The 10,116-nt window shown below is 43.2% G+C and overlaps 1 protein-coding gene across 1 annotated transcript; it reads right to left on the bottom strand.

The window, feature by feature from the left end:
- Positions 1–7,580: 7,580 nt before the first annotated feature.
- On the bottom strand, positions 7,581–9,171 carry LOC109748523 (uncharacterized). Its single transcript, XM_020307546.3, has 2 exons — positions 8,807–9,171; positions 7,581–8,007 (listed from the first exon to the last, which is right to left on the bottom strand). The coding sequence occupies exons 1-2, from the start codon at positions 9,169–9,171 to the stop codon at positions 7,581–7,583; spliced, it is 792 nt and encodes a 263-aa protein (XP_020163135.1).
- Between the last annotated feature and the right edge of the window lie 945 nt (positions 9,172–10,116).

Here is a 10,116-nt window from a genome sequence, read left to right as displayed (position 1 = left end):
CAATTTTGCCGAATGGACCAAAAAACGCTATGAGAACATACCACAACAGACCGATGGGTACGCATGGCCTCATATTATTATTTGCCTACACGAATAAGATTACTGATCTTTAAATAAACATCGCAGGACTTCCTGTGCGGTTTGGACACTGCAGTACATGTTGTCATGGAACGGGGATGAAATGACCGATATTTTTAACCAGGTAATTGAATGCCTAATTTACATTTGTACTTTGTTTAGCTTGAAAGCTATCCTGACATAAGTGTCGGTTATCAAATATAGGCAAGGATAGATATTTTCAGGTGGAAAATATGTACAGCCTTACTGCATTCAAATTGCAACGCGCTTTGTCTCGAATCATATAAGTTCCCCATAACGGTTAGTGCTACATCAAGAATATATCATTTATTTCATAAGTCTCATGATTAGAACTAACGCAACACTCTCTCTTATACAGAAGGAGGTGTACGATGCCCAGCAAGCAGTTCTACCTGATGGTTCAGAAGACGACGTACAATTAGTCAACAATCCTGATGGTTCCAACGAACCCGACACATCCAACTCCCAGAAGGATACCGGTGCACCCAACTCCCCCAAAAGTGGTGCACCCAACTCCCCAAAAAGGAAGAGAGCACGTGGACGCCCGAGAAAGCTAGTCAATCCCGACGAAGCAGCAAAAACAAAGAGTCTTAAAGAACTGAAACGTAAATTTGACAGCAAGACCATAGCCAACCAAGTGTCTTCGTTACCATCACGGTCACGCAGAGAGCATAAACCAGCACCAGCTTTATTGAGCCCATTCAAACACAAATAGGTAGCATCAATTCATCATCAATTGATAAATGCTCATGCTCATGCTCTACTTTTAGCATCATTTCATACACGTTTAGTTCTTATCAGAAAGTGGAAATAGGTACTTTTGGCAATCATGAGCATCCTCTACTTATAGCAATATCTAATGCATCATCAGTACAAAGCTTGATTTGGCAATAGGTGGAATCGGCAATCATTTGCATGCTTTAATTTTGTGAAGCTATAATCATGCTGAGTTATACACTAAACATAATCATGCCAAGCTATAACTACCATAGTCATAAACCAGGCTTTTCTTAAGCACAGGTGCTTACTTGTACAGGGTAGACGCATAACTAGGCGTCTCTCATGTATAAATAGGCACCGGTGCTTCAGAAAAACCCTATTTATTTTTCTAAGCACCACCCTAAGCATCTAGCATTGTACAAGGCTTAACATGCATCACCAAAATAGTATTAACAACTTGGAACACTAAACCCTATTTACTTTTCTAAGACCCTGATAAGTTTCAGAAGGAAATTGGTAAAGGAGCTATGGGGTGTCTCACTGCTCATATTGATGAGAGATGTGGCTGTGATCATCTAGATAATATACTGGGGAAAATTGGCTACATGAAATGTTTTGATTTTGTGTCAGCCCATAATTATTAAGGGAGCAATCACTTCCTTTGCAAAATGGAAATCTGTACAGAATTTGCAAATGGATCATCTATGAACATGTGTGCAAACTGATCATCTATGAACATGTGTGCAAATTAATTCATCCACATAAACTAAAATGAATCAGGAACTGCAGCATTTTGTCACTGTCCTGGGGAAGCCAATGGAGAATCCTGCCATATATCCATTGTTTAACCCACTTTTTTCATTAATGTATCCCTGCCATGAACATTTTCTTGTATTTGGGTTCATTACCCCACTTCTTTCATTAATGTATCCCTTGTGTGAAAAACCCCAATGTCATAAAAAAACAGAGCAAAAAACAGATTTGGGGAAGAAATGCACTGCTCCTGCCTGTTGGAGTTACCGAGAAGCCGCGGGTGCCGATTTGACTTGACACACCCACCCGGCCGTCCCCATTCCACGTGGGGACGTGGCGGTCGTGCACGCGGTCGTGCACCTCCTGCGGTTTGCATTGCTATCGGTCTCACAAGTGGGTCCCCTTGTCATCCACACAACCACGCCACCACATGTACCACATTTTTCTTTCTCCCTTTCTTGACCACTCCACATCTTTCTTTCTCCCCTTCTCGACCAGCGCCGCCGCCGCCATCTCCCGACGACCCCTCTCTACGCTGCCGGTGCGCAGCCGCCGCCAACTCCGGCAAGTACGTGAGATCTCCCCTCTTCTTCCCTTCCCCAACCGCGTCTCCCTACGGAGGTGGATCTGAGCCGATTGGTTGTTGCCGGCCGGAGCTCGTCGGATCTCTCGATGTCATGTCTGATCTAGATTCATGACGTGCCCTCGCATATGGCTTTGTCCACGGTTTGAACCTTTGGATTCAATCCAAAAGTTGAAAACGGTTTGGACTGGGTTGGATGACGAGCATGTATAGTTCGGTTTGGTCTAGATTAGTTTTGATGTGTGCCGTGGATTGGACTGGTTTTAGTTTGGATGCCGAACTATTCCCAGGTTTAGATGAGACGGGCATTGCCATTGACAGTATAGGTTATCACTATGATTTATTATATGTATGATCTTTGTATTGTACTATGTACAATTCAACTTAGAGTTCAACATATTCTGTGTAGAATGGAGGAAGCACCATGTGGACGCTGCAACTCACGGTGCCGGACCAGCCTTTCTACTGCCACGCTGTTCAGCATCTACTTCCAGCCTTCTTTTGTTGTTGCAGTGGTAACAATTTATATGAACCTTCTGACAGTACATTCTTTTTTATGCTATTTCCACTAATGTATTGTGTGTGTTATTTGTTTTTATCTTACACAGATCGTACCATGCAATGTGAGATTGGCATTCAATGAGCTCATCGGAGACACCATGACCTTCGACGCTCTTGGGGGCCCATACACTATGCAGGTCGAGAAGGGGCGAAAGATAACCCAGATAGGAGGAGATGATTGGGATCGTTTCATCGCCCGCATGTGTCTTAGTGGGGGTGAATTGATCTGCTTCTCCTTCAGAAGAGATAGGCCCAGGATTTCTGTTATCTATCTAAATTTGATTCCGGATAGTGAGGATGAAGTTCATGAGGAGGAAGATGGTGCTGATTCAGATGATGACGATTCAGATGATGATGAGAACCCACTTGCTGAATACCTGTATGCCCAAGGACTCAGACTGGGCGACGAGGAAATCGGCAACCTCTGGGACATGCTTCCGCTACGTGAAGACTACCTAGGGAAGCCATTCGTGACCCGCCTCACAAGGACGAATGTTAAACGGCATATCATGGTATGTTACTTAGTGTGGTAATTACATGATATGCATGCTTAGTTAGTGTAGTAGTTCATATGATATGCATGTTGTAGTACTGTGATGAGAGGCCTAGTTTAGAATTCATTTAGTGAAGAATTTTATGACATGCATGTAGTGTAGTAATATGCGATGATATGCTTAGTGTACGCAGTAATCTAATGATATGCCTAATTACTGTAGTAATTTGATGCTTGGCGTATAGTGTAGTGATGTGATGATATATATGCTCAATGTTGAATCCAATGATATATGTGTCTTGAAGTGTATGCTTTGTTGATAATTGCACGTGACATGATCATATATCATGTCAACTGTTTTCAGAAATTACCTAAGAGGTTACTTGATAGCTGTGGCATCGACCCGGACGAAGAAGGCATGGCTGCTGGACTACGCCTTACCAGAACGGGCTCCATCACCAGCTGTGCCTATGTAGTGGACACGGACGGTCGCACTGTCTTGAGCAGGGCAGGGTGGAAAAAGTTCCTTCGTGCCAAGAATCTTCGGGTAGGACAGGCCATCCTACTCACTGTTGCAAACACCCGTCGCCATGACTTGAGGATGATGATCACCATCCACCTCATTTAGAACTGGGGTGGGCCATGTATCAATGTGAAATGAACTTGTTATGTTAGCTCTTGTTTGCGAGTACTTGTCGTGTATTACCGTACCTATATCTACTCATATCTAGGTACTATTGCTTGTGATGGATTGCAACTATTATTAACTGATAACTAATGCTCTACTAGCTATGATTATTCCACTGTGTGATGTTTTATAGGCTGTAGTGTGACATGGTAACTGTTATATATGGTAACTGTTATATATGTTTGCTGAAGCTTCCGAAGAAATTTACATACATTTTCTGAAATTCGAGAACATTTTTTTAATTTTTGATTTTTTTAGATTTGAACTTTTTTTTAAAAAAATGGGTGAACACTTTTGAATTATATTTTTTCATCAACTTCAAAAAATATTCGTATTATTAAGAAATTGCGAATTTTTTTAAAATTCACGCTTTCTTAAGAAAAACATAAACATATTTTGAATTCAGGAACAATTTTTTAAACGATGAACTGTTCTTGAAATCAGGAAAATTTTCCAAATTCAGAAATATATTTTTGAAATTGTGAACATTTTTAAAATTTCCTAATATCTTTTACGAATTCATGAACATTTTTGAAAAATTCATACATTTTTCAAAATATTTTGAACATTTACTAAAAATTCATGAACATTTTTTTAACATATGAACACTTTCTGAAATCACGAACATTTTTTGAATCTGTGAGATTTATCATGTCCTGAACATTTTTTCAAGCCATGAAGAACTTTGGAATGCGAACATTTTTTCGCAATTTGCAACTTTGTAGAAATCCTGAATTACTTTCAAAAGGAAAAATAGAAAACAGAAAAAATAAAAAGGAAAAACGAAAGGGGCTTCCCGCCCCTCACATGGGCTGGCCTTAAGGGCGCACGAGGGAGGGCGGGTGCACGCTTCCTTGGTTTCGGGCGTGTTGGTCGTCATATAGGATCGTATGCCCGGCCGTATACGTATTTGTTTGTATACGGCGGCCTTTCGTGCACGCGTGAAGCCGCCCGCGCGTGGGGCAGCACGTGTCACGGGTAGTTGCCAAAACTGTCCCATCATATAAATGTGGACGGCAACCACCTCCGGCTGCATCGCCCACCATTTCCCCCCGCCGCATCATCTTCCTCTCTCCACTCCCACTCCCCAAAACCCTCTCCTCTCCAACCTCCTCGTCTCCCTCACCGCATCCTCTCCATCGCCATGGCGGACGCAGGAGGCGAGCGCCCCGATTGGGGCGTAGATCTGGTGGAGCAGGCGCGGCAGGTCGCTGCGGGCACCTTTGTGAGGGGGCGTGCCGGCATCCAGCGCGGTGCTCCCTCCGCTGGAGATCTGGAGAAGGCGGGCCGGGCCGCAGCAGCGCGGTCCAGCCAGATGCGCCCGCTCTGGCGATCTCCGGCGAGGCGCAGAAGGTGGAGGCGGGCTCTGGCGAGGCGCAGAAGGTGGGGGCGGGCTGTGGCGAGGCGCACAAGGCGGAGAAGGTGGAGTGGAGGCCGGCTCCGGCGAGGAGGAGGCGGAGCAGAAGGTATCTGCTTATCACTTTTACTTGGTAGTTTTTAGATTGTAGTGTTTGTGGCCAGAACTTTGTTTGGTTAGATTTGTGCATGGCCTTGTGTTTTGGAAATTGTCTACCTGAGGTGATTAGATGGTGCATTAGTTTGGTTGTAAATATCGTGAAGGATGTGCTCATGTACTGGGTGTTGTCATGTTAATCAAAAAGAGCTTCTCAAGGGCTGGATTTTTTTGTGCTGGATTGGGGCTTCTGAAGGAGAGGGGAAGCGTGGTCGAGGGGAAGGGGCAGTCTATGCTTATTTAGTTTGGGTTAGTTGTGGAATTTTGTTGTTGCTTCAGAGATATTGACAGCATTGAACATCCTCTGCAATGCCGTTGCTTCAGAGATAAAAGCATCTTGGGTTTTTTCAGATGCTTATTAGATTATTAGTTCAATTTTTGCTTGTTAGATTTTAATTAGTGTGAGGTTGAATACCTTATTTAAGGGGGAATTTAAGGTCAGATAGATGTCATATGCTTATTAGATCTGTAATTCAATGCTGCTGACATTTATGATTATTTGATTTGATCTGTGGTTCAATGATACTGGATGGAAACATATTTGATTTCGAATGCATTAATTTTGATGTGCCAATGAATTGATTTAGATGATACAACATTCATCTATAGTATAATTTGTTGTTGTTTTGGTAAGTAATGAAATTTTAGATGTTTGTTGGAGATGTATGCATTTATAGTTGAAGTTGTACCTAATTAACTACTGCATTATGTTAATATGTGTAGGAGCTTTGCTGCATTATCCCAAAAACAGTAATCTGTGCATATTGAAATTTGTAGTTGGCTTCTGTAATTAGTATATACTAGATGTAAAGTGTGAAGTAAACATTCCAAGGCAGGATCCTAGCAACAAAATATACTATATGTTTCCATTAACTAGTGTGTGTGGGGGGGGGGGGAATTCCCTCAAAAGAAAAGTGTTGGGTAAATTTAGGGAATGTCAAGAATCCAACTTGCATTTTCATTAGCATTTATGAAGGAAATCATTTGTCTTTTGATTGATTGCTTAGATTCTTTATTTATAAGGAAAGCATTTGGTCACTTGCAACATACCAATGTGGTTCACATTCACAATTTTGTTTGTAATGACATTCTGTTAACTGCAATTCAATTCATTGTAATTGATGTGCTTGTTTGACAATATAGCAGGAGGAGGAGGATCTTGTGGGCAACAAGAGGAAGTGGGACAAGACTGGGTTCTACCCATATGACTGTGATGAAGATGAGCCGTACGAGGTAAGGCCTAGTTGAAATGTTATTTGTGCATTGAGTTAGTATTACGTGTTTATAGTTTTTTGAATGCACAATGTATTAATGTCAGTCATTAATGTGTGCAGTATGAATCTGGAGATGATGTGGACGAGGGGAACGTCGAGTCCTTTGAAGAGAAGGAGGTGCAGAAGATCAGGGCCCAAGGATCTGCCATGTACTACAACTGGAGGAAGGACAAGTACAGGTGCCCCTACTGCAGCAAGCCCAAGCCCAGGTCTGGGTTGCAGGAGCATCTGATGGAGCATTGTCGGGCTACATCCATCAGCAGTCATGACTACAAGATCAGTGCTCAGCACTCTGCCCTCCACAAGGTCCTAAAAAACCCTAACCTCTAGTCGTACATCATGCTGATCATCAGAAGCTGGAAGCCGTACTCATCATCACTATATTTGATGATGTTTTACTTTTGGAAACTGTGGTGAACTTCTATTAACGTAATGTAATGTAATGTATTGTGTGTGTGAACTGGATCTGTGGTGGACTTCCTGGTACATGTGGTGGTAACTTAGAATGCTATCTATATGTATGGCCTTAACTTTATTGGTGGTGAATGCTTCCTTCATGTTTAGTTGTTGTTTCGATGGTGCAATTATCACAAATGGCGCTTCAGTGTTGCTTCAGACATGCTAACTGTTCTATATGGTAGTGGCGCTTCAGTGTTGCGCCAGGTTGTAGTATGAAATGCTAACTGTTCTATATGGTAGTGGCTAGTCTCTAATTGGACCGACATGTTGAACTAGTATCAATGCAAACTCTTAAGATAAACGGCAGATCAACCACCGCACAGCATCAGTTCAGACACACCATAGGACATAAGTTCAGACACACCTAACAACAAAGAAACATAGATATCATAAAAGGACACTGCGCTAGCAACTTGAAGGCAGACTTTGATCTCTCTTCATGCCGCGTAGTGGCAGTGGTAGTAGGGGTCAGCCTCCTGTGCTTCTGACATTTCCACACCTGATTTGATGTTGTCTATTATCTTCCAAGCCTTGTAGGTGGCGTACGCATCCTTCGCTGCGTACTCGATGAGGTAGTCTGGCAGCGGGCTGATCCCCCACAGTTTATGGTCTTCGGTCCTGTTGATCTTCTTCTTCATGTTTTGGTAAAATGGGTGGATGACGCTGGCTGCAACATCAGCCAAGGAGTCGTACGGCTTCTTTCTGCAGCCATATGGAACTCTATAGTTTTTCTGAATGTTGATGTACTTTTCGGGGTTGATCTCCAAACCAGACATCTTCAGCATCTCTTTGTCATTATGAATGCTGAAACCGGCAAAGGTGAACAACTTCTTCTCCTGGAGGAAGCTCTTGAGGCGCTTGGGCCTTCAAGGGGAGAGACATATTGAAGATTAGTAGTAATTTTGAAGATTTAGGAGTTGTTTGGTTTGTGACTAAGTTTGCCAAAGATTGCCACACCTAAGGTTAGGCAAGTTTGACCAACTTAGGTGTGTGTTTGGTTCAAGCCACACCTTAGGCAAGCCACACTTGGGTCCCACATGGCATACACACAAAAAGTGTGGCAAGATTCCCTTAGGCTTGCCAACTTGTGGCACTCATTTTGATGAACTAACCTTACGCAAACTTGGCAAAAAATTGTGGCAAAGTGTGACACTGCTAGTGCCAGAACCAAACAATACGAGTGATGAATGCATGAAGTACATGATGTTATTTCTCTTTTTGGATCATACAGTTGAAAATAACACTACAGCAAACTACTTCACTACATCAACTTCAGAAACAACTTTTAATACATCTAGTCCAGTGCATCCACACCGGTAGACACAACACTAATGCATCAATATCAGAAACTACACTAGTATATCAGAAACTACACTAGTAGACACAACACTAATACATCTAGTCCAGTGCATCAACTTCAGAAAATAACACTAATGCATTCACACCGGTAGACACAGCACTAATGCATCAAGTGCAGAAACTACACTAGTATATCAAGTTTGGTGATTAATCTGGTGCAAGATTTTAAGATACTAATCCAGTGCATCAGGGTAAAAATCTATGCCAGTGCATGTACTTGAGAAACTACACTAGTGTGTCCACTTCACAATCTACACTAGTACATGTAGTTGAGAAACTAGGGTATATGAGTAGGATGGCTCACCATTTTGTGGCCGCAGCGATGTGGTACACCAGGCAGAGTTCCTCCACGCATAACTGCAAAACTGCTGCGTACTGCGGAGGTTCGTCATCCCTGGTATACTCCACATCAACGCCGACGAATCTAGGATACATGCCGGCGGCTTTCATGAAGAGCCTCCTGAGCATTTCGTCGGCAGTGTCTGGATTGCTGGTGCAGACGACCTCCAGCGTCTCTTTGCCGTGGAGTTCCACCTTGTCAAGTTTGGTGGTGTAGTCGCGCTTCTCACCGGGGACCTGAACGTCGTCTTCCTTGATGCTCTGCTCTTCCTTGATGCTCTGGTCGGACGTCTCGCCACACCGACGCTTGGTAGACGGCTCCTCCGCCATTGCCCTTCTCCAGCGACGGCGGTTTTGAGACAAAGACGGTGGTTGCAGTTTGTGGAGTAGATGGACGTGATTCGCATAATGAGGGAGGAATGGAGGAGAAGGTGCCTTTTTGAGTTCCGGGGGAGGCGGTTCGTCGCGTGAGGGAGGCGCTCGTCGTTATCATGATCGTGGGGGTCGTGGGGCTCGTGCTGTTCGTGTTCCATTCTGTAACCACCCACGGGCCTGCATCGTGGCCCATATCACTAGGTTTGTAGTCGTATGCAGGCCGTGGTGTGTGAGAAAACTCATGTTAGGTAGGTGGGCTTTTCTCCTCCTTCACCCGGCGGCCGTGATGTAAACATGAGAAGCAAGTTTGCTAAGGTTGTAAACGGACCCAATATTTTTCTACATCTTTGTATCAACATGAAAAGCAATCATGACTAGTTTGCTAAGGTTGTCGGAATTTGTATGGATTTTCTAAGGTTTTTGCAACGATAAAATGCTTAAAACACTTCTGACATGTTGTGATGTTTTCGGTATTTAGTGGTCTACTCGCTGGGATTATTCCACTGTGTGATGTTTTGTACGTGCCAGGTTGTAGTATGAAATGCTAACTGTTCTATATGGTAGTGGTTGGTCTCTAATTGGACCGACATGTTGAACTAGTATCAATGGTAGAGGCGTTTCGTTGTGCGCCACATCCAACAGTTCACATAATTAATTATCCAAAGATTAAGGTATCAAACCCTTGGTCATACAAAGCAACATTTCGTTCCTAAATATTAAGGTACTTCCACATTCAAACTAACTAATACTACAAATTCGAAGGAACTACTTAATACATTAACAGCACATAGGGAAGTAGCCCTGGTCCAACGGCTTGAGAAAGGACGAACAAAAGATGAAATAAGAAGGATCAGCCAGTAGCAGCACCATCAGCCTCCCAGCCTCACAACTTCAGCCAGC

This window comes from Aegilops tauschii, chromosome 4, assembly GCF_002575655.3.
Source record: "Aegilops tauschii subsp. strangulata cultivar AL8/78 chromosome 4, Aet v6.0, whole genome shotgun sequence".
Classification (NCBI taxonomy): domain Eukaryota; kingdom Viridiplantae; phylum Streptophyta; class Magnoliopsida; order Poales; family Poaceae; genus Aegilops; species Aegilops tauschii.
The sequence above is the reverse complement of the archived record's forward strand: the minus strand, read 5'-3'. Positions and strand labels throughout refer to the sequence as shown.

Coding starts and splice junctions, on each gene's coding strand:
- LOC109748523 (XM_020307546.3), bottom strand. CDS start 9,171: ATGGCGGAGGAGCCGTCTACCAAGCGTCGGTGTGGCGAGACGTCCGAC. Junction 8,008..8,806: donor ATCGCTGCGGCCACAAAATG/GTGAGCCATCCT, acceptor CTCCCCTTGAAG/GCCCAAGCGCCTCAAGAGCT.